This window comes from Mustela nivalis (assembly GCF_964662115.1).
Source record: "Mustela nivalis genome assembly, chromosome: 5".
Classification (NCBI taxonomy): Eukaryota; Metazoa; Chordata; class Mammalia; order Carnivora; family Mustelidae; genus Mustela; species Mustela nivalis.
Genome location: NC_139024.1, coordinates 113,857,250 through 113,882,686, shown reverse-complemented (window position 1 = coordinate 113,882,686; position 25,437 = coordinate 113,857,250). Strand labels below are relative to the sequence as shown.

Genomic DNA, 25,437 nt, shown 5'->3' with positions numbered 1-25,437 from the left:
TCGTCCCCTTGATCATTCTGGTTGTCTCCAACTCTTCCTTAAACTACAATTAAAATTTTAGAATATTCTTGGAGGAGGTGAAGAATAGTTTCACGTAACTGGAGAGATGGTCTCTGCTATTTCCATCATCCCCTTGGCAGGGGCATGCAATCGTCCTTTACAGACCAATGTCATCAGGAAACAAACAAGAACTACTAGATTTTGTCCTCTGGGTCATAATTAATACTTATCTCTAATGAAGCACTGGGCTTAACGTTTGACCCATGAAAAGCCCAACTGCTCATTCAGCGAACTCTCAGAGGTCTTGCAGTTTATTTCCAACAGCTTAGTATTTCAGTACTTAATATGGGGTTAATCTCTGCAAACCTCAGAGATTTCTTTCCTTTCTTTATCTAGAGCACTTAACAAAAATATCAACTAAAAGAATCTCAGTACCCATTCCGAGGTGTCCAACTTGTTAGCAATTTTCTCCATCCTAACAAGTGCCTATCGGTACCTCCTTTTCGTTTTCTGGAAAAGGTTCGTTTGGAGTCTTCTCCAAAAAGCCAAAAGCCTTCGTTTGGAGTCTTCTCCAAAAGCCTTCTGACCAGTACGTACCACATTTACACTGTGTCCTTCAAAGCTCAAGTAAAACTCACTTGGCTTCAGTAATTTATCTACATTTGGTTTAATCGAGAATGAATTCCAACCAATTAGTGATATAAGTATGTGTGATTTTTCAGTTGTATCTAAACTATCCTGTGTATTTACTTTTGGATTTGCTGTTTGCTCTGAAAGACAGCTTGAGAGTGAGAATTTTCATGTGGCCTTTGTTAGTAAAGACAAACAGAAATTATTCACTCTTCTTTTTCTATTCTTTTTGTTGAATACTGTTCCTTTCAACTGTGATAATTTTTCCTTGATTTTTAAAAAAAACATTTACTACCATGTTTTGAATATTATACAAAATAATCTTAGAATTACTTGGAAGTTTTGAAATGATACCTGACCATCTATCTGCAATACTTAGCAAGTATACTTATTCTTTTAACTATAACAGTTGTACTGGTTTCTGGAAAAGTACTTTTTCCGTATAACAGCCTTTTTTTTTTTAACTTTCTCGATAAATCTTTCAGGGTTTGTTTGGTTTGTATATTCTAACCAAGCACGTAAAGATTTTTGGTCCTATAACATATGATTTTTGTTTGCAATAAGATTATGTCAAGTCCTTATAATTTCCAGTGTATTAAATATAATAACTATTCCATTCAGGATTTTACATACTACCTCCATTTTATTCTAATGCTATTGCACAATTAAAAGTAAGTTTATTTGGATTTTTCTTATACCAAAGCATTGGATATATCATGCTCTAATTGTTTTATTTACTATTATGTAAGACTTTATTTTTTAATTTAAATTCAATTAGCCAACACTTACATAAGAATTGACATTAAAGGGACACATTTCCTATCTTCAAATCTATTCCTTATAATACCTTGTTGAACTTTATATTGTTAAATGAATATTAAGAAGTATGGGCAAAAAGTATTGTATTATCAAGTCTTAGTAGAAACTCTACCAGCATTACAATTTCTGAGCTGTATTTTCACAAAAAGATGGGCATTCCCAACAACTCACATGATCATATCAAAAGAATTTAATTCTAACTTCAAAGAGCATATAATACACAAGGAGTATTTTTCCAAGATTATCAATCCATTGGTTGCTTTCCACTGACTAGTAGTGACATCTCTAATACTTTTTATTAAAGAGAGTGATTTATCTTACCTAAGTCACAGATAGAGATCCTTAAGAATTTTATGCATTATCTGTTACAGATTTAGCAGTACCCCAAATGAAAGAACTGTTCTAACATTTAGAATTACTGAACTAAACAAAAATGAAAATCATTACATACCTGACAAATAGCAAATCCAACACCACTTGCGGAAATATTAACAGCAATTGGCTGAGCCACAGCAAGCTGAATGAAGATGGGGGGAAAAATGAATAAGACTAATCTTCCATACCTCCGTCTTTCTAGCAAGCACAGGATATCAGTGTCACCCCTCGCTAGGAGTGTAAGCCATCTGTGAAAAGCTCTAAGAATTCACACAGCTTCCCATGTCAAAAGCCAACCAGGTAAGAGAGGTGAAGGCAGAGGAAGGGTCCACTCTCCACACACCCCCACCTCTGCCTTTGAGAGAGGAGATAGGGCTGCCCTCCTAGAGGTGCAGAAGGGAGAGAGACAAGAAACAAAAGTCCTGGGGCGCCTGGGTGGCTCAGTGGGTTAAAGCCTCTGCCTTTGGCTCAGGTCATGATCTCAGGGTCCTGGGATTGAGCCTCACATCGGGCTCTCTGCTCAGCAGGGAGCTTGCTTCCCCCTCCCCCTGCCTGCCTCTCTACCTACTTATGATTTCTGTCAAATAAACAAAATCTTTAAAAAAAAGAAAAGAAAAAGAAACAAAAGTCCTCTCACTCCTCCATCTCCCTTAGTGCCTAATCCGACTGATCTGTTGGCCTTCCTATGAACACAGAGGCACATGATCAGGGACTAGGAGTCACACTACTCCTTTTCTTTTGCCACCAGCGCTCTTCCTCAGTTTCTAGCCCTGAAGTTATCACTTTCATCCATTACTCTCAGCTTCCCACAAGGTTAACCCCAGGAATAAAGTGGGTGTATGATAAGTCTTTATTCCATTTTAAAGTAAGAATTTAGTCCTGATTCTATCAATTCCCCTAAGAGGCCATGTGGAAAGAACACAGTCAGAAACACAGGTTCATATCCTAGCCCTGCTATTTCTCGCAACATGATCTTGAGCAAGTTACTTAACCTTCCTCAGCCTCAGTTTTATTATGTGCATGGTAGAGATGAAATATTTTCTTAGTGTTGGTTTGAGAAGCAAATGCAATAGTACATGTGAAGAAATCTGGCACACTGCCTGCAGAGCACAGGAACTCAGCAGGTGTTCTACTCCTTTCCCAATATGATAGAGCCGGTATTTTCTCCTTTTCCAAATCTTTCCAAAGTTCCCACCCCCCGCTCTCCCCTCTTCCCCAGCTCAGCAAATTCAACCAAAGGAGGGCACTCCTTCCTCCCAGTCTCTTTACAGGGTTCTAGGAACAAGCTTCTGTTGAAGTTAACAGAATGGAAATAAATAATAAAACAACATTCCAGCATAAGGAATCACCTGCACATAATTGTAAATAACCACCCCCTTGTCCACACCTCTGATGTCTGGAGGAGAAAGCGGTTCTGTGTGTCAATCCGAAACTTTACAGGACTTGGTGAACTGGGCCCCGTCACAGTCACTTGGATGTTGGTCCTGTCTGTGTTCATTAGAGCTGCAAATTCAGATAGGGCCTTCAAGGCTACAACGGTGTCCTGTTGAGGAAAGAAAAACGTGTGCATACAAGCTTATATCAGTGTCACTGAAGAGTCTTTTTAAAGTGGGTAATTAGGAGACCTGCTATGTAGTCATCCACCCTCCTTGGGAGTGGAGTTCTCCTTTGTTCATTTCTGAAGGTCCGAGACATACAGTACAGGAAAGGCTCGGAAAGTATCTGCTGACTGACACTGAGTATCTGCTCCATCAGTTACCACGAACGAAAGATGGCCTGGATACATGGGGAACTAATTTTTCCCACATACATAGCACAGATGATGTTTACATCCGTGATGAGAAAAAGATGAAAATTAGTAACTTAGACCTTTGACTTACAGTACTAAATTTTTCAATTGCCAATTTTATGATGTCATGAAGAAAGAAACCACCTACTTCCTTTAAAAAATTACATTTATATTTAAACTATATTTAGTTTAAAAAACGAAAAACTATCATCACTCACCTGGGTAGATGCAAAACCTCCCAAGCTATTTCTTTGGCTGCTGAGCCACCTCATAATTGGGATTCCCTCAGACACCTGATACTGCAGGAAGTGTGAGAGCAGCGCGTAGGCCGCAACCTCAATATCCAAGGAACGTGGCTGCCAGGATTCAGAAAGTTTAGGCTCTGATGATACCCAGAATTGCATGCCTCCTGTAAGAAACAAATGGTAATAGTCTGACCAATGGAGCAAAAATTTTATTTTATACCATTAAATATTCCTACACTGGTCCAAGTCCTACTTTACAACATATATATATATTTCCAAAAATGAATATATTTATGCCATGCAAATATATGTGTATTCACACAGACACATATGTAAACATGTACTTATAGGTCAGTTTCTAAACTAATGCAACTTATAAATTTTCATCCATTTCCTTGTATTTGAAGATATTTTGATGAAAATAATTTCCCAAGGGAAATTCCACATGTTTGGCTCAAAACTAAACAGCTATAAATAAAAGAAAAACATACTATACTCCAGAAGATAATGTACATAACTTTTCCGACCAGGCCATCCTAAAAATATTTTAGGACACATTAGAAAGAATCCCGTTCTGGGAATCTGCCATTAACCAGCTCTAATGTTCCCGGAAACCTCTCCTTTTTTTTATTATCTGAAATTTGGTGTTATAAGTTCAAAAATCCAAGCCCCGAAGGAAAAAAGAAAAAATGAAGGACCCTGGCCAGCTCAACAATCTTCCTAGAGATATTCCTGTTACCCTCAGAGGAACATCTTACTGGGCGTCCCCACTCCCCGCTCAAATATTATTCTTTAGATGATCACACTCAGGTGGAATAATAACTACCACTTAAACAAGCAGAGAAGAAATATCAAGACCTACAGTCTCCAGGTAACAATCTAGTGCCCAGCACTGCAAAAGGCAGTAAAGATAATAAGAATGCAATCTAAATTACTGCTAACAATAATGCGATGTTTTTTACAGTCTTAAAAAAATCTCTAAGCACTTTCAACATTTATCCTTTCTTGAATTAACAAGGCTTCAAATCAGTGGACATTACTTATTTCTGCCCACTCATCTCCATCTCTGTCTACCCTTGTTTCTCTCACACGTGTGTGCACACGTGCACACAGACACACACACACCTGGATCCCAACCATAGAGGTCATAGAGGGAAGTAGCAACACCTGCACTTTTTTTCTTGTTGTAGCCCATTTAAAAAAAAAAAAAAAAATAGGGCGCCTGGGTGGCTCAGTGGGTTAAGCCGCTGCCTTCGGCTCAGGTCATGATATCAGGGTCCTGGGATTGAGTCCCGCATCAGGCTCTCTGCTCAGTACTTATAGGTCACTCTCTGCCTGCCTCTCCATCTCTCTGCCTGCCTCTCCGTCTACTTGTGATCTCTCTCTGTCAAATAAATAAATAAAATCTTTTAAAAAAAAAAAGTCATCCAACTCACTAACAGCATTTTTCAGCATTTGCATTTCTATTAAATAGCATTTTAGTTCAAATTTTGAACATTTGCTAGTTGTTATTCCCATTTTATAGTTAGGAAAACTGAAGCTCAGAAAAGCAAGTAGCATTAGAATTTGAACCCAAGTCTCTCTACAACTTTTTGTCCTAATGACCACTCAAGGCCACCAAACCAGAAATGGTATGTATCAAAGAGCTCAAAAGGTAACTGACATAGGGCAGAACATATCTAAAACAAGGAAACACACAAGCCCTGAAATTCTCTAGAAAACACAGGGAGAGCAGAAGCAGCCATGTCAGACTCATCTGATCTCATCTGCATTTCATTTATCATCCCATTCAGAAGAGGTAAATGTTATCAACTTCCTATCTGGCTTACAAAACTTTCTCACATACTTTGTATATTTCATAATGCATAGTAGTCTAACAATCTCAAACAACCCCATGCATTACCTTCTTGTTCTGCTCTCCAAGTCAGCATATTCAAAGCTTCCTTGGCTTTAGGGCTCCCCACGGATGACAGTGCATAAGTTATAAGAGCTAAAGTATAATTGTCTGAAATTCCTCTATTAAATTCAGACTCCAAAAAGTTGATAGACTCTTGCACATCAATATTAGGCTTGAAAAAAAAAACATATGTTTTACTATACAAAGTAACCCATTACCACACATTTTTTAAACAAAAAGTATTTCCAAACATTCATTCAAAAAGTAATTTCAGTGTGTGTTTAAGTATCTGACTTTGTCCTGAGCAATGGGAATCAAGGATGATCACTGACATTTAAAGATTTGCTATTCATTTTGAAAATAATACTGCATTTGAAAGAAAAATGAAGGAATCATACCTATTTATAATTGCACCAAAAAGAAGAAGATACCTAGGAATAAACTTAACCAAAGAGATGAAAGACATGTACTCTGAAAACTATAAAACACTGATGAAGAAAACACAAAGAAGTGGAAAGACATTCCATGCTCACATGGAGTAAAAGAACAAATAATGTTAAAATGTCCTCGCTACCCAAAGCAATCTATATATTTAGTACAATCCCCATCAAAAGTACAATCCCTACCAACAGCATTTTTCACAGAGCTAGAACAAACAATCCAAAGATTTGTATGGAACCACAAAAGACCCCAAGTAGCCAAAGCAATCTTGAAAAACAAAAGCAAATCTGGAGGCATCACAATTCCAGGCTTCAAGTTATATTACAAAACTGTAGTAATCAAAACAGTATGGTACTGGGGGCGCCTGGGTGGCTCAGTGGGTTGAAGCCTCTGCCTTCAGCTCAAGTCATGATCTCAAGTCCTGGGATCGAGCCCCGCATGGGACTCTCTGCTCAGCAGGAAGGCTGCTTCCTCCTCTCTCTCTGCCTGGTTGTGATCTCTCTCTCTGTCAAATAAATAAATAAAATCTTAAAAAAAAAAAAAACAGTATGGTACTGGTACAAAAATAGACACCTAGATCAACAGAAGAGAATACAAATCCCAGAAATAAACCAGCAATAACAATATGGTCAATTAATCTCCCCAAAGCAGTAAAGAATATCCAATGAGAAAAAGACAGTCTCTTTGACAAATGCTGTTGGGAAAACTGGACAACCACATGCAAAAGAATGAAAGTGGACCATACACAAAAATAAATTCAAAATTTATTAAAGACCTAAATGTGAGACCAGAAACCATAAAAATCCTAGAAGAGAACAAAGGCAGTAATCTCTTTGACCTCGGCCGTAGGAACTTCTTTCTACATATGTTTCCTGAGGCAAGTGAAACAAAAGCAAAAATAAACTACTGGAGCTACATCAAAATAAAAAGCTTCCACAAACCAAAGAAACAATCAACAAAACTAAAAGGCAGCCTACAGAATGGGAGAAGATATTTGCAAACAACATACCTGATAAAGAATTAGTATCCAAACTATATAAAGAACTGATTCAAATCCACACCCAAAACCCAAATAACCCCATTAAAAATGGGCAGAAGAGGGGCACCTGGCTGGCTTGGTCATGGAACATGCACTCCTGATCTCAGGATTGTGAGTTCAAGTCCCATCCTAGGTGAAGAGATTACTTAAAAATAAAAAGGCTTTAAGAAAAAAAAGTGGAGGAGGGTACCTGGATGGCTTGGTTGGTTGAGCATCCAGCTCTTGATGTCATGATCTTTGGGTCTTGGGATCAAGTCTGTACTTGGGCCTGTGCTCAGCAGGGAGTCTGCTTCTTTCCCTCTCCCTCTGTCCATTCCTCTGCTCACATGTTCTCTCCCTCATATAAATTTTTTTTTAAATGGGCAGAAGACGTGAATAGACTTTGTTCCAAAGAAGACATACAGATGGCCAACAAACATGAACTAAATATCACTGATTATCAAGGAAAAACAGATCAAAACTACAATGAGTTATCACCTCACACCTGTCAGAACGGGTAAAGTCAACAACACAAGAAACAACAGGTGTTGGTGAGGATATGGAGAAAGAGGAACTCTCACACACCGTTGGTGAAAATGTAAACTGATACAGTCATGGAAAACAGTATGCAGGTTCCTCAGAATATTAAAAACAGACCTACCGTATAATCCAGCAATTACACTAAGAATACAAAAGTACTAATTTAAAAGAATACGTGCACCTCAATGTTTATAGCAGCACTGTCTACAACAGCCAAGATATGAAAGCAGCCCAAGTGTCCATCGACTAATGAAGGGATAAAGAAGATATGTGTGTGTGTGTCTGTGTGTGTGCACGTGCATGCGTGTGCACAATGGAATATTACTCAGCCATAAAATAAAATGGAATCTTTCCATTTACAGTGACATGAATGAAGCCAGAAAGTGTTACGCTAAGTGAAGCAAGCCAGTCAGAGAAAGATAAATACCGTATGATTTCACTCATATGTAGAATCTAAGAAATAAAACAAATGAACGAAGAAGAAAAAAAGAGAGAGGCAAACCATTAGCAGACTCTTAAGTGTAGAGAACAAACTGATGGTCACCGGAGGGGAGGTGGCAGGAGGATGGGTGAAGCAGGTGATGGGATTAAGGACTGTCATGATGAGCACAGGGTGATGTATGGAAGTGTGGAATCACTATGTTGTATACCCGAAACTAATATCACACTGTATGTTAACTACCCGGGATTTAAATAAAAAGAAAGAAAAGATTTTAAAAGGAAAGATTTAAAAACAAAGAAAAAACACTGCTTTTCAGTTTTTATGAGTAAATAGGCACCATTTCCTAGAAGGAATAAGAAATAAAAAGTAGAACATTTGCCAATGCTTCTACCACTGAATATCATGAACTTGGAGGTGAGCACAAAATATAGTTTGAGAAAAATATTATTCATATCTGATCTCATGTTTTGAACCTCTAAGCTTAAGGGAAAGTTTATCTTTCATGTGTCTAAGACTGGACTAGGGAAACAGTAGGAGCTTACTATGAAGAATGGCTGTTTTTGATCATGTGAAATGTTGTTGCCATTAAAGCAGTAAAGGCATCAATCACTGAAACAGTTCTGAAGCAAAAATAAGTTCATTAGCATAACTTTCCATGCATACTCATTCTCATCCAGAATTCACACCCCTTTAACATGATTGTTAGAGTGTGGGTATACTTTTGTACTAAATTAGCAGACATTGTCATCACTCCGTGATATTTTAGAAATTAAAAAAAATTCTTCAAAACCTAAATCTGCTAGGATACGTTCCCAAATTCTGAAGGATTTTCTGTCCCCTAAGAAACTAATCTTTTCAATGATAAATACATATTGATTTATCTTACCAATAGCAAGTATGCCATTTATACAAGAAAGCATTCTTAGTTATTCTGAAAGAGCAGGTTCATATTTTCATTCTCAGATTTTAGAATATGGTCACAAAGGCAAAGCAAAAAGGTACCCAAACTCAGACTTCAAATGTGATGTAAAATTGCAGAACTCTTTTGGTTTCCAGACACATTCTTGACTCATCAAGACGTAACTTGCTTGTGATTTCCCATCCATCATTTATTAAAGATTAAGTACCTGATACTTTTTATATCCCAGGAGAGAAGTCACAATATAAGCTGTAAGCGTTACTGGACTTTTATTGCCACCTTGAAGCTCACTGTGGATCACTCTTCCTGGCTCCCAAAATTCACCATTGGATTTCTGACGTCCTTTAAGCCACGTATATGTTCTGTGTAACACATTCTGATCAATATCTATGTAAGGATCTGCTTCAAGGAAACATCTTAAAACAAAAGCTGACAACCTAGGTGAAAAAAGGAGGAAAACTGCATAAAATACACTTTATAAAGTCCTCTAAATAACACTGAGCAAGAAAACACCAACAGTAACATTTCTCCCCAACCAAAAGACTCACAAAAGGATAATCATGGAAGAAGGAACAAAGGGATAAAAGGCAACAAGGAGGCAACATAAACATCTCAGCCGAGCTAGTAGACATGGTTCCCACTTGAGGATGGCCAAGAAATTCCAGGCCAACTTCTAAAATATCAGATTTGGAAAGGAATTTAGAAGTCATCTAATTCATGCGCCTCCCCCCTCACTATTTTATAAGTTGAGAATTCAACACTCCAAAAGAATTAAATTGTCCAAGGTTATCATTTTTGGAGTGTTCTAGGTATTTACCAAGGAAGATCCCATTACACACTTGGCTTAGCCCTAAAGCCATGGATGAAGTACATATAGTTCACAGTCAAACTGTAGCACTCTTAACTAGAAAAAACGGATAATTTCTCTCCGGCAGGACAGGAGTCAGAAAATTACAGCTTTCAGACCAAATCTGTTTTGGTCAAATCTTGTCCTTGTGCCAAATCCAGCCTAGTGTCTGTTTACATGTGTGTCCCTTCCACTACCCTCCACCTGAGAATAGTTTGGGAAGGGAAGAGAGAAAGGAAGGAAGGAAAGGAAGGAAGGAAGGAAGGAAGGAAGGAAGGAAGAAAGGAAGGAAGGAAGGAAGGAAGGAAAGGAGAGAAAGGAAGAAGAAGAAAAAGGAAAGGAAAGGGGGAGGGAGATAAGAAAGACAGACAGACGGACAGGAGGGGAATTAGCATGCAACAGAGACTCTATGTGGCCTGCAATGCCTAACATATTTACTGTCAGACCTTTACAGAAAACATTAGGCAATGCCTGCTACAGAACAATAAATATTTAGGTGAAAAGATCATCAAGCAATAAAACACTGAAACCTTTCTATTTATGGATCTATATCCTGACACAGGCCAAAAGAGAATTTGAAGTGAAGCCAATATGTCTCATTCTATGAACTGTTGAGGTGTGATAAATATTACTAGTATTCAGTAACAGCTGATCCTCTTTTACTTTGAGTATGCAGAGAAGTTCACTTTTCCACCCTTTTGAAGTTAAGGACGGCCATGTGACCTGCTCTGACAATGATTCAGTGAGGAGAAATGCTGCACCCAGGCTGAAGCTCCTAATTACCGGTGAGGGGTCCACCAGCTTTCTCTTCCCAGACTCGCGTAAGCCAGGAGCGTCCTGGGAAATGGTGTCTGCTGAGGAAGAACTACAGCGCCCCCCGCTGACCAATAGTGAACTTGCAGCATGAGCAAGAAAGAAGCTCTTGTTAAACTACTGAGATTAGGGGGTTGTTATCACCACGTGCCTTGTCCAACCTGACTGCTACAGTTAGTTAATCTTCTGGGTGAAATGAAGAACTGACAATAGTACAGGGAGAGAAAATAATCATCCAAAATCAGCCGCACAGAAATTCCATTCTGGAGGAAATCTGGTTGCTTATTACTTAATTCCATCACAGTTTTTCACAAAAAATAACCTTAAAGAAACCTATGTTGACTGCGTTAATACAAAATTTGTATTGATCATGTATAACTAAGAAAAAAACTACGTCGGGGTGCCTGGATGGTTCACTGAGTTAAATGTCCATGCACACTGGGCGTGGAGCCTGCTTAAGACTCACTCTCCTCCCTCTCCCTCTGCCCCTCCACCCCTGCACTCGTGCTCTCTCTAAAAAAAAAAAAAAAAAAAAAAAAAAAAAAAAAAAATTAAATTAAATTAAATTAAATAAACAACAACAAAAAAAGCTATGTAATAATCACTCAGTATTTCTAACCAGTTTTTCTTGTCAACTGCACCATCATCATAAAGTATTTTTTATTACTTTTCCCACAAAAAAAGGATTTATAGCTTATCTTTTCTAAATAAAAACATTTTACTTGTTAGTGTTTTAAAACCATATTTAAAAAAGAAAATCTCCCTTAAAGACAGGCTATAGGAAAAGCAACCTATGAGCCCATATACATAGGGACACATCTGTCAGTTTCATGGCCATTTTGCCTGAATAAGAGCCCATTCCTGAAAGATTTGTTCTATTAGTAAAAAACACTTACCAAGTGGGGGTCCTTGAGTGGTTCAGTTGCATAAATGTCCGACTCTTGGTTTCAGTTCAGGTCATGATCTCAGAGTCTTGAGATCAATTCCTGAGTCAGACTCCAAGCTTAGCGAGAAATCTGCTAAAGTTTCACTCTCTTTCCCCTTGTGCCCTTCCCCGGACTCATTGGCACTCTCTCACTCAAATAAATAAATAAATCTTAAAACAAAAACAAAAACACACTTACCAAGTGCTTCCGGAAGGGTCATCATTCCCAAAAGCACTGAAAGAGCCATCTTCCCTCTGATAGAGAAGTTCTCTCTGGTAACCTGTCAGACAAAAAGGGCACAGATGATCAATGTCATCACAACTTGAAATGAATGGAAGTTTCTAATCATGATTTCATATTACAGAAACATAAACAAAGAATGGGAAAGAAGATATCAAATCAGCAACTGATACTGAATATTTTCTATATTAAGTGCTGTGAGAGAGTAAAACTATCAAGACTTTTCAAGCAGAATTTGTAAAATAAGACCTGTGATAGCTCCAACTAAATTCAGAAAAATACCAAAACAGAGACAACAATTCTAGCCACTGGTCTCTTGATTTTGGCTCAGGTCATGATCTCAGGGTTGTGAGAGCAAGTTAAGATTCTCTCTCCTGGGGCGCCTGGGTGGCTCAGTGGGTTAAGCTTCTGCCTTCGGCTCAGGTCATGATCTCAGGGTCCTGGGATCAAGCCCCGAGTTGGGTTCTCTGCTCAGTGGGGAGCCTGCTTCCCGCCCCCTGCCTGCCTGTCTGCTTACTTCTGATCTCTGTCAAGTAAATAAATAAAATCTTAAAAAAAAAAAAAAATTCTCTCTCCCTGCAGCAGCTCTTTCTACCTATCGGTCCTATCATTGTGCTTTAATAAAATCACCTTTTTGCACCACACAAAAAAAAAAGGTAGGGGGGGTGCCTGGGTGGCTCAATCAGTTAAGCATCTGCCTTCTGCTCAGGCCATGATCTTAGAGTCCTGGGATCAAGTCCTGCAACAGGCTTCCTGCTCAGCATGGAGTCTGCTTCTCCCTCTGACCCTCCCCACTGCTCATGCTCGTGTGTTCTCTCTCTCTCTCTCTCTCTGTCCCTCTCACAAAAATAAATAAATATATCTTTAAAAAAAAAAAAGATTCTCGGTCCCTATGTCCCTCCCCAAACTCGTGTTCTAAATAAATAAATAAATAATTTGAAAGTAACAAACTAAAGGCCAAGTTTTATTTAACTTTGTAGGGTTGACTACAATAGTTTCCATGCTTAATCATCTAAAATTGTTTGCTACCTAAGAAAAATGCTATCTAGAGTATCAAAATCAAAGTTTTGGGCTAAAATAAAAAGTAAAAATAATTTCTATTTTTAGGCCAGCAACAGAATGGGAAAATTGTTAAATAATCTAAGACAACAGCTTTAAAATATTTTGGCAATGGCCAACTGAAGTAAACCAAAGAACCAACCTGTCTGCCACCACATCAATTCCAAATTCTAAAAAAAAAAAAAAAAAGAGAGAAGAAGCCAGCAATGGTAATGAAGTCTCACCTTAGAAGTAAATTGAGAAGGGGGTTAAGGCTCATATAGTGACTTTAATAAAAGCAGATGTTTCATATTTGCAAATAAATGGCTGCAAATAAGGCAGGTGTTTCATATCTGAAAAGCAATGGACGTAGGTCTCAAAGACCAATGACTGAGATCACAACAAGATTCACCAAACAACCCACAACAAACTAAGCTGCTAAAAATGAAATTGAAATATCAATAATTAATCATTAGAAAGCAAGCAGAAGAAAAAGTGAAAAGTTTTTCCAACACAAGTATTCCTGAAAATTACAAGATTCTAGTATAGGCAGGTGACATCACACAGTATGAACTTTGCAGCATGGTCACATAAAGCCTGGCAACCATAAGCATTTACAAAATGTTGAATTCAATCTCTAGTAAACTCTAGGAACAAAAAAAGTTTTACTCTATGAATACCACATTTTAGAAGCATCAATAACTATAAGAAATTAATTCATATTTAACTAATAAAACATGAGCACTGATGGTTTAAAATTACAGTTGATCTGCTCTTGCCATGTCCCAAACTTTCCTCCTTAAGCCCTTCCCCAGAAACTCCAGATCTAATTAAAGCTGCAATAAGACAAAGCATGTAAAAAACAACACACTGTGTCATGGTGATCTTTAAGACCTACAGGAAAAGAAATATAAAGAAAGAAAGAAAGAAAGAAATATAAACAACATTTAGGTGATGTCAGAATTCTGCTTTAATTTAAAGAATGGGGTTATAATCTTGATATTTAAAATTGAAATATTATGGTACAATAATTAAATATCAAATCTTGATCCAACGGTGATTGTATGTCAGGAACTGTTCAAAACCCTTTCACATGTATGAACCCAGGTAATTCTCACAACTCTAGGATGTAAAGGCTATTTAGAGATAACATCATCAGAGATGAGGACACTGGAACTCATAACACACCAAGTGCAAGGTCATGCAGTTGGGAGGTATTGAAGCCAGAAACTAGTCAACTTCCGTAACCAGACATAGCCAAGGTCTAGGTCTCCAAAGCTGCTGTTTCCCGCTAACTCACAGAGCTCCTTCAGTTAATGTATGAAAAGTCCTCAGCACAGAGCACAGCACCTTTTACATGGCAAGCCCTCAGTAAAAAGAGGTACCACAGGCATGGGAAAAGGCTTTCTAACTCCCAATTTTTAAGAAAATATGTAATAAATAGGACCATAAAAAATTATTTTAAACTTTTCCATGGCAAAACACAGGATGATGAATTAGAAGAAAATATGTGCCACACACAGAAAAATGGCTAATGTCCCTAATTTTAACATATAAATTATATGTATTTATATATTACTACTACATGGCTATACATATACTTATATAAAGTACCTTTTAAGTTTAGAAAAAAAAGAGTAAAATCCTATAAGAAAGAAAATGGACAAACGACAAGAAACATTTCACAAATGAAACCAAGGGAGATGGACCTCAATATATGGAAAAATGTTCAACTTCATAATAAGTGCAATGCAAATTAAAACTACACTGAGATACCATTTCTCACCCATCCTGTTAGCAAAGATTCACGTCTGACCACCCATTCTGTTGGGACGGCTGTAAGAACACCAATACCTTGTTCGATGCTAGAGGGAACTCAGAACAGTACAAGTGCTGTGTAAGGGAGTGTTTATGTCTTTTGACCCAATAATCCAACTTTAAGGATTCTACCCTGAAGATATATCTCTAACAATATATAAAAAAAATGTATGCAGAAGATGATAAGATTATGCACTGCAGCATTATTTGTAATTGCAAAAGTACTGGAAGTACCTAAATACCCCCAGATTGGAAACTGGTTGAATAAACTGTGGTGCATAAACAAGTGGAGACTATGCAAGTGTGAAAAAAATGAGGATGTCCCTCTAAACTTATACAGCATGATTTCCTGCATGCACTTTTAAGTGAAAAAGGCAGTCTAAAATAGTATGTATGGTATACTACCTTTTGTGTAAGAAAAAGAGGAAATAAGAAAATATATATGCATATGTTAATTTCTGCACAGAGAGAGAGGAAAAAAAACTAGAAATTAATGAAGTTACCCACAAAGGGTTGGGAGAAGGGGTACAGGAGGGAGAGATAACCCTTCACAGAACAGAGTAAGTTGGTTATTCACAAAAAGAGTAATAAGTTGGTCTTTGGGAAGCATATTAATGTTCTACATATTCAAAAAAGGAAACAAACAAGAATAGAAAAAAATGATAGGCATTACTAAGACTAGATCATTTCAACATGTTTTAGTTTTCATAAACCTTGAAAAAAAAAAAGCCAGTATATAATCTCTTCCTTTTTCAGAGGCCGTCAGGGTTCACGGAGAAGCAGAAAAACTTTCTAGTGTTTACAAAGGAAATTAGCGAAAGAGTCCAAGACATTCTCCTTCAGTTTCCCGTTCAGGACTAAATCCACCAGATAGAATTTAACTGTGAACTCAATCTGACAGAAAAGGGGAAGAGAGAGAGGGGTGGAGAGGACAGGAAAGGAGAGAAGAAAGAAGGAAAGAAAGCTTTCAGGACCCCCCATCACTACAGGAAATGTCTCTGTGAGAAGGACGACCAGCTTCTAAAGAGAGGACCATGTGCTTCCAAGCCCCCAAATCACGTCAACAACTGCAGTTCCAAGTATGAGTTATTGTAAAACCAGAGAGATGAGATCATGCAGATGAGATCACTGCTTATGGAAATTACCCCTCAGGTGGCTGACCTCCAACAGTCCCCATTAATATCAACAACTAACACCATTCCTCTACTGGGGGCAGCCAGCCCGGAGGAGGGGAGAGGACTCAGACAATCTCCAGTTGTGGAGTGCATTTCTTGAGCTGGTTTAGATGAAACAGAGACTCCAAATCTCCAGCTCTGCTCCCATGGCAAAACAAAGGAGAGAATCAGGACATAGAGAAAGGAACTTATATGAGTCTCCCAGTAGGAATATCCTGTGAGACAGCCTTCCTCACCTAAATCAGCCATGCATCGTTAACCCTCAGCTGCTTCTCCTGCAACTCAACCACTCCACAAGCAGTAAAAGACACCGTTGACTCGTGACGTTTACGGTTAACACAATTCAACATTCAAGTGTAGTCACCTCAGCTGGAAATTTTCATAATAGGTGGAAAAGGTATTAAGATGCTTTCCTCCAAAAGTTTATGAGGAAATAAGAGTATTGCCTGAAGATCATAGTTTCGTGAATAGCTCTTGAGTTAGAAAGCAATAGTATAATAGGAATTAACAGACACTTCTGAAAATTAAAATACAGAAGCCGTCAAGAGACTGTTGGGATAATGACCCATGAACTGTTGTTTATAAAAGGCCAAAAAAGCTACACATTTCCTGGGTCATGAATTTTCTTTGGAGTAGCCATGAATGTAAAATATTTACTATTTATCATAATAAAGATGAAAATACTGTCAACAGGGGCGCCTGGGTGGCTCAGTGGGTTAAAGCCTCTGCCTTCAGCTCAGGTCATGATCCCAGGGTCCTGGGATCGAGCCTCACATCGGGCTCTCTGCTTGGCTTTTGATCTCTGTTTGTGAAATAAATATATAAAATCTTATATAATATATATATTATGATATATAAAAAAAGAAAATACTATTGATAGAAAGACTAGAAAGACCTAGAAAAAAACCCTGAACATAATTTGATTTGGTTTACCTCAAGTGTCAAAATTACATATAAGTAAAAGAAGTAAAATCAGCTCCTTGTGACTCCATCACTCACTTTGTCTGATAAAAAGCTGATAAAAATAGTTTCTGTACTAAAAGAAAAGTAATCATTATCAATGTCCTTACTCTGTATGATATGGAATACGGAGATCGAGAACTTACTTCCCCAGGTTTTTTAGTTTTTCAGTAATTTCACTATTGCTTCTAGCCATTCTTGTGACTCCCAGAGCAGCATCAGAATTTTGAAACCTAGGGGCACCTGGGTGGCTTAGTCAGTTAAGCACCTGCCTTTGTCTCAGGTCCTGATCTCAGGGTCCTGGGACTGAGTCCTGTGTTAGGCTTGCTGCTCAGCATGGGAGTCTGCTTCTCCTTCTCCCTCTACCACCACCCCACATACTCTCTCTGGTTCACTCTCCAAATAAATTTTTTAAAATCTTTAAAAAAAAAAATTCTGAAACTTATTTTTCCTGTTTTTCTTTTTTTTTTTTTTTTTAAGATGTTATTTATTTATTTATTTATTTGACAGACAGAGATCACAAGTAGGCAGAGAGGCAGGCAGAGAAAGAGGAGGGGGAGTGGGCTCCCTGCTGAGCAGAGAGCCCAATGCGGGGCTTGATCCCAGAAATCTGAGATCATGACCTGAGCCAAAGGCAGAGGCTTAACCCACTGAGCCACCCAGGCACCCCTCCTGTTTTTATTTCAACAGAAAATAAATATAATGTGTTTTCAACAAGGTTCGGTCTGAGTCTCACTTCAAAAATGGAGCCACAGGTTCCATTTTTAAATATTCAAGGAAAACAAGGGGTTTAAATCTCTAATTAACAGCATTTCCAGTCCTTATCAAAAACAGTTTTCATTTTACAGGTTTTCTTTTTGACAGCAAGAGAGACTTCGTTCAATGATGAAGCTGTTGTTTTGACCAAAAAAACAATGGGTTAGGTTACAGGGCTTCTGGGCCAAGCATGATTTAAGTAAAACAATGCGCTGTTCATAAATGACATTTAAATAATATAATCATGACTCATGCCAAAGCCACTTTAATTTCTTAAAAAGTAAAAACAACTACAGTGTATTTAAAGGACTTTGGCAAATGTGATGGCAAAAGAAAAAACAAAGTCTCTGAAATGAGAAACTGATTTCATAATGAAAATCATTATACCAAGAAGCCTTTGTCCACGACTTTGAAACATAAAAATTGAGTTCAGCGGGTGAAATGATGTATTTGGGGGAGCACCATTGTGTCGACTTCCATCAGCCACCTCGCCAGCTCGGAAAGTGAGTCGAAACCACTGGCCCCTGTGCCTAGCTCCTAAGAAAAGGCCCAGGCCAGATAGAACCTTGAGTGTTTAAACCAATCATGGCATTGTGCAAGTACCTGAGAGATGTTCTGGACCCAGCCCCTGCATTAGGATGAGGAGTCCGAGGCCCCAGGAAGTGAATACTGACAGTAACTCCTTCATCCAGGCTGCATTTAAAGCAGGGCTCATATGGCAATACAATGGTGAGAGCTTAAACACGGCCTGCACTATCACGGAGCTTACACAGGTAACAGGCAACTTAGAACACTGCACATAATGCTAAGTGTGGAAAGAAAAGGAAATGAGAGCTCCTAAATGGGAAGTGAAGGCTGCGAGGGAAAACACTACTTAAGTGATGAGAAGGAGCCAGCCATGGGAGGGTCCCAGGAGAAGGAAGAGCAAGCTTAGAGCCCTGAAGCACATGGAGGCAGGGAGTGCTCCGGATCGAGCCGAGGGGGCCAAGACGGGGCAGCCTCAGTGAGGTGAGAAATGGAGGCCAAGGCCAGGTCACCCGCTGCAGAACCCACTAGAGAATTTTAAGCAAGGAAGTGACCATATTTTAACATTTTCAAAAGATCCCTTTTATTGGGGCCCCTGGGTGGCTCAGTCGGTTAAGCTCATGGTCATGATCCCAGGGTCCTGGGATCCAGTCCCACACTGGGATCCTTGCTCAGCAAGAAACCTGCTTTTCACCCTGCCTGCTGCTCCCCTGCTTGTGCTCTCTCTCTCTCTCTCTCAATCTGACAAATAATTAAAATCTTTTTTTTTTTTAATCCCTTTTAGGGGTGCCTGGGTGGCTCAGTGGGTTGAAGCCTCTGCCTTTCGGCTCAGGGTTCTGGGATCAAGCCCCGAGTCAGGCTCTCTGCTCGGTGGGGAGCCTGCTTCCTCCTTTCTCTCTCTCTCTGCCTACTTGAGATCGCTGTCTGTCAAATACATAAATACTTTCAAAAAAAATTTTTTTTAAATCCCTTTTATTATATGTGGAGCTTGTATTGAAGGGGAATGAACATAGAAGCAGAGAGGTTTTGTAAAAAGAAGCCACTGGAGTTGTCCAGCTGAGCAATGATGGTATGTGAGTAGAAGGATTCGCCATGGGATGGAAAGAGCAGAACCTCACATTTGTTTCTGAGGCAGATGGACAGGGATTACTTGCTGACTGCGGACCCTAACTCCCCGTCAGATGCAACTGACTGTATACGCTCCAGCTAACAGTTACTGGGCATTTGTTGCGTTAAAGTGCTAAAATGTCTTATTTCATCTTCAAAACAAATCCCGTGAAGTGGGTACTTTATGACCCCTATCCTATAGGTGGGAAAACAAGGCTCAGGGAAACCGGCCCAAAGCAGGAGGCAGGATTCAGAGCCCAAGTATGACCGGATGCACAGTGGGAACTGTCACCACAGGGTTCTCCTGTCCCCCAAGGTGAGGCTTGCCTACTTCACAGCAGTAGTGTTCTTCAAGCCTACAGCAGCTTGCAAGACTATACGGCCTTCAGAGAACCATGTTTTTTCTGCCCCCTGGCCCTCTGCACCTTCAAACAACCAGCAAGGGTGAGGAAGGCTCTCAAGCATCAAGGAGATGCAGCCCCCAGGAAAACAGCTTTGAAATACAACAGGCTGGCGCTTAGCCTGGCTAGGGCTAGCCTGAGGGACGAGCGCTCCTTTTGGGAAAAACAAAAAAACCCATACAAAGGATTTGGAACATTCATTTTTTAGGACCTCTGCTAACCCAGAGCAAAGTATCTAGAACACAACTCAAATTAAGGGATGATTTATCATTTTATTATTCCTTAAGGAGTTCAAACTAGAAAATTCATTGTCTTTTTAAAGCACTGATACTTGGCTAGACAACATTATAATTCATAAAGCATATAAAATACAGAATTATGGGGCACTTTCTAAAATATTTTATCTTATTTTATTAAATTATTCCAAAGAATGTGTATCATATTATAAAGCAACAGCCTAGTTCCTACCTACTTTCTACTTGAAGCCAGTCACCCCAAATCTTGAATACAAGTCAGCATCTTGTTTTTAAAAAGGTGCAGTTGAATTACGACAATCCCAAATATTTTTCAGCTCCTTAAGTATAACCATTATGGCAACGTGTGAAATCTCAGTTTTCTTTTTTAGCATGGCACACTCGGTACCACTTCTTAAGCCTTATAATAGAACTTGAAAAAAGCAGCTCTTGAATTTATACGTTGAAATATGACTGATCCACAGATACATGTATGAAGGAGGATAATTTTAAATAGGCAGCTCTGTACGGAAAGTTCCAATTGGTAGATCTCTGAGAATTTCCTGAAGACCTAACCACATTGCAGGCCTGCGGGGCCTGGCTCGAACCTGAGGGAAAATATACCGCTCTCACCTTCTCCACAGCAACTCTCAGTTCCCCCTCAGCTCTGATTCCAATCCCTGGTCTCCCCCAGTTTGTCCTCTCATGCGGTACATGGTTCCTGACTCACAACCCCCTTCCTCCCTCTCAGCCCTTGTTCGTGCCAGCCTACCCCAGAGAGAGCTTTCGACCCTCACCAGCTCATCCTCATTGATCCCACATCTTACAGCTCATTCTGCTCTAACCGGACACTTCAGGTGTCTCTGCTGTCTCCTTCCTGATAGAAGCCCATGTTCCTCCCTTACTATTTTTTTTTAAGATTTTTATTTATTTATTTGACAGACAGAAATCACAAGTAGGCAGAGAGGCAGGCAGAGAGAGGAGGAAGCAGGCTCCATGCTGAGCAGAGAGCCCGATATGAGGCTCGATCCCAGGACCCTGGGACCACGACCCGAGCCGAAGGCAGAGGCTTTAACCCACTGAGCCACCCAGGCGCCCCCTCCCTTACTATTTTATCAGAAGCCCCTTTGAGACTTCTTGCACACTGGCCATACTCAATCACCTTGGCCAATTCCTGGACATTTTCCATCCTGTTATGGCTTTTAACAACCTAAGAATGTTACAAAGTAAACTTATTCCAACTGATCTGAAGAAAAACATGAATTCCAGAACCAGATCACCCAGGAGTAATCATGCGTAAGTTATGTAACCTCCCTGTGCCTCAGTTTCCTCACCTGTGAAATGGAAATAATATCAATACACCCATCTCCTAGGGTTTTTGTAAGAATTAAATGAAAACATGGGGCACCTGAGTGGCATAGTCAGTTAAGTGTCTGACTCTTGGTTTCAGCTCAGTTCATGATCTCGGGGTCATGAGATTGAGCCCCTGGTTGGGCTCCATGCTCAGCTCAGAGTCTGCTTAAGATTCTACCTCCCTCCCTCTGCCCCTCCCCCAATCATGCACACACTCGCGCACACGCACATGTGTGCGCTGTCTCAAATAAATAAATAAATGGGTAATCTTAAGGAGAAAAAAAGAACTAAATGAAAACATTTGGAAAGCCTTTAAACAGGGTTAATTATTACCATTATAATATAAAATTTAGTTTAGGATAAACAAGTCCCTACACAATGAGGGAACCTGGAAGAAAAGCTCACATCAAAATAGTGTCTTTAAGCTTTCTAATTCTTAACTGTGGAGAAGTTAGCAAAACCACTAACAGCTTGCCTCTATTTGCATGTAACCCATTCCTTCCAAAAAATAAATAAATAAAACACTTAGGAGTTGGGAAGTGTTGACCTGATTTTTAGATTACACTGAACAAGGGGTTATTTTTTTAGCATTTTACATAAACCATTCTATTCCTCATGAGTTTGAGGGGCAGCAGGTATCCCAAACTGTGTGCAGATAAACTCAGCCACATAGAGATTTTGCTACAAGTCCCCTAACGTGGAAGTGCAAAGCCGAGCCTATAACTTTGGGTGGTTGGCTTCTGGAGTATTTGAGGAAATCAAATTCACATTATTATTATTAAAAATGCTTTTGTTTTGGGGTACCTGGGTGGCTCAGTCATTAAGCTCCTGCCTTCGGCTCAGGTCATGATCCCAGGGTCTTGGGACTGGGCCCGTATCGGGCTTCCTGGAAGCCTGCTTCTCCCTTTCCCATTCTCCCTACTTGTGTTCCCTCTCTCACTATCTTTCTCTCTTTGTCAAATAAATAAATAACATCTTTTAAAAAAAAAAGTTTTTGTTTTGTCTAAGTATGGACATGAAGTTTATGAACTCTGAGGTCAGGGAATGGTTCCATGTGTAATGGTGAGCACGCTGGACTCTGAGGTCAGGGAGTGAGTTCAAATCCCAGCTCTGCCACTCACTTGCTGTGTGACCTTGGGCAAGTTAATTAACTTTTCTGTGTCTCAGTTTCCTCATCTGTAAAAATAGGAGGACAATACTAACACTGTGAGCATTAAATAAGACATCAGGTAAAAAGTTCTTAGAACACTGCCCGGCACATACAAGCTCTCAGCTAATGACAACTGTTGTTACTTACACGGCACAAAGCATCTGGTGTCTGCAGATGGTGTCAGTCTCTCTAGGTGTCGGGACAGTAACCACCAGTGTGGCATCATCTGGGGGGCCAGCAGGGCCTCCCCGTACAAATGTGCCCTCCTAACTCCCACCTACCTGACACTTCAAATGCACTGAGAAGGTGCCTGCCCCACTACACCCCATGTGTGTATGTACAAACAGTCTTCCCTGACAGGGAATTCCTTGAGAAGAAACACCCTGACCTCCTGTTTCCTCAGCAGCAGAGCTGACGCAGGCACCAACAGGTACTCCATGAATGGTGTGATGAATAAATGAACACTTACTCCTCTAGATTTTTAAGTAGCTTTAAATGTCAGGTCCCTTATGAAAATAAAAACCCCTTGAGACAATAACTCCTTAACGTGTTAGCAGCCGTTAGTGACAATTAGCTGCAGGAAGAATGGTGACAGCTTCCCACGGCTTGAACTTGTAGCACTTTCAACACCATCTAGTCCTATAGTCACATAGCAAAGACAAATTGGACTGACTGAAATATGGACTCTGCCAAGGTAGAATGAAAGGAAGGAAGGAAGGAAGAAGTGAGGGAAGAGGGAGGGAGGGAGGAAATGAAGGAGTAAGGGAGGAAGGAAGAAATTAACTTATAAATGAAACTATATTTCTAAAATGCTTACCTTGCCTCATAAATGAAAGGGCTTTTTCTTTTAAGTCTTCCGTCAGTTGTCTCTTTTTAGTCAGGTAATCCAAAACATAAATATTGGGAGCAAAATTTATCATGTTCTGTTCACCACAGCCATAAGGCATCCGAATCAGTGAGGCTAAGCCATTGATGGAAGAACCGAGGATGTCTCCTGAAAGCACAAGATACTCCATACATTCAGCACATAGTCCTGGTGGCCAGGACACTTCCACGGAGGACAGAAGGCAGCTGACATTGAAGTGATGAACAGTACAAAGTCTACGTCGAGCTTTTAGGAAGACTGGTCAAATAACTGATAACACAGTGGCAATGAACTCACATAGATTACAGGACAAATCAGATGTTTACCGCAGGTAAAGATGTGGCATACACTAGGCAAAAAATAAGTTTAAAAATCATTCTCTTTTTTTAAAGATTTTATTTATTTATTTATTTATCTGTCAGAGAGAGAGCAGAAGCATGGAAAGCTGCAGGCAGAACAGGCAGAGTAGGCAGAGGGAGAAGCAGGCTCCCTGCTGAGCAAAGATCCCGATGTGGGACTCGATCCTAGGACCCTGGAATCATGACCTGAGCCGAAGGCAGACACTTAACTGACTGAGCCACCCAGGTATCCCTAAAAAATCATTCTTGAACAAAAATGTCAGGAACTGATTAGGAAACCATTATTTTTATATAGGAAAGAAATGTTTTATTAGTATTCTTCACAAAAGTAGAATTTCACTCTGATTTCTTATTAATACACTATAAACACTTGAAAAATGATTTTTTTTTCAGGGCAATCAGCAAAATGCCTGATTGTAGTATTTTTCAGTGTGTTCTCTTTAGCAAAAACAAAGTATAATTAACATGCAAAAATATGTCAATGAGGGGCTCCTAGTGGCTCAGTCGCATCAGGGTCCCTGCTCATTGGGGAGCCTGTTTTTCCCTTCAGTATTCCTCTGTGCTCTCTCTCTCAAATAAATAAATAAATAAATAAAATATTTAAAATATATATATAGATAGATATTTCAATGAATCTCAGGATCAAAAAGGATTATTACTATTCTTCAAAGTTAGTAAAATAAAATTAGACAAAATCCCTGCTTAAAAGACACCTCTACCCACATTTTAACACTATGACTCGGGGAAATAAGTAAAACTTCAGAAATATAGAGGCTGAGTTCTAATTCTGACCCCACTCTGAGGGAGGGCTAGGTGGCCAGTAGGTTAAGCACCTGCCTTAAGCCTGTGCCTTCAGCTCAGGTCATGATCCCGGGTTCCTGGGATCGAGTCCAGGACCCGGCTCCTTGCTCAGCAGGCTGTCTGCTTCTCCCTCTGCCTACTGCTCCTCCTGCTTGTGCTCTCTCTCACACACACACATAAGTAAATAAATAAAATCTTCAAAAAAAAAAAAAAATCAAACCTCAAGAGTATTTCAATAACCAAAGACAGACTCATTCCAACGTAGGAAGGAGTGGTGGTATACATTTGAAATTCAAGGCTTCTTCCCTGTGTGTGTGTGTGCGCGCAAGCCTGTGGACAGTATCGCCCTCCCCCCCACTCCCCCCACCCGCCATGTATGCTGCACCTCCCAGCACCCGAACACTATGAGAGAATTTATTCGCCTAAGTAGAGGGCTTATTTAATTCTTCTTAAGAATTACACCTCAGGCTCCCAAAAAGTCTCCTCCAGAGGGACTGGTTGGTTGAGTTATATTGGAAAGCATTCCACATACAGATGAGATTTAAAAGAACCTCTGAAAAAGTGCCTTAGGTCCTGACAGCCTGAAAACATAACGAACTATTTAGATTCATTAATCTTCATTAATCTAAACATTTCCTCCAGTTATTTGTGAAGCGCAGCTATATAAACAAAGCGCTTGTGTGGAAGCTATGTTTAACAGCTGACGAAAAAGTACTTTCGGGTTGCCAGAAGTTCACAAGGAGAGGGTGAAGTCAGCGGGCCGCTTCCTGCTCTGAAGGTTATCTGCACACAGAGATCTGCTCTCGGCAAACAGCGCTCAACCTTCCATCCTCACAAGGCTTGTGAAACCTTTTCAAAATATACGCACCCTAGCCATAGCTAAGAAATTCTGATTATGTAGGTTTCAAGGGGAGCCTGTGTTTTTATGAAGCTCCATAGAAGATTCTGATTATGT

The 25,437-nt window shown here is 39.6% G+C and overlaps 1 protein-coding gene across 2 annotated transcripts in view; it reads right to left on the bottom strand.

Annotated features, from left to right (window-relative positions):
• Nucleotides 1–25,437, bottom strand: part of CD109 (CD109 molecule) — a 128,889-nt gene that overhangs the window by 14,484 nt on the left and 88,968 nt on the right. For both annotated transcript variants that reach the window (XM_082729753.1, XM_082729754.1), the window contains exons 23-29: nucleotides 23,275–23,451; nucleotides 11,900–11,981; nucleotides 9,324–9,552; nucleotides 5,762–5,927; nucleotides 3,832–4,022; nucleotides 3,212–3,367; nucleotides 1,901–1,966 (exon numbers count right to left, since the gene is read on the bottom strand). In XM_082729753.1, coding sequence (XP_082585879.1) covers nucleotides 1,901–1,966; nucleotides 3,212–3,367; nucleotides 3,832–4,022; nucleotides 5,762–5,927; nucleotides 9,324–9,552; nucleotides 11,900–11,981; nucleotides 23,275–23,451 — 1,067 coding nt within the window. The remainder of the gene's footprint in view (nucleotides 1–1,900; nucleotides 1,967–3,211; nucleotides 3,368–3,831; nucleotides 4,023–5,761; nucleotides 5,928–9,323; nucleotides 9,553–11,899; nucleotides 11,982–23,274; nucleotides 23,452–25,437) is intronic.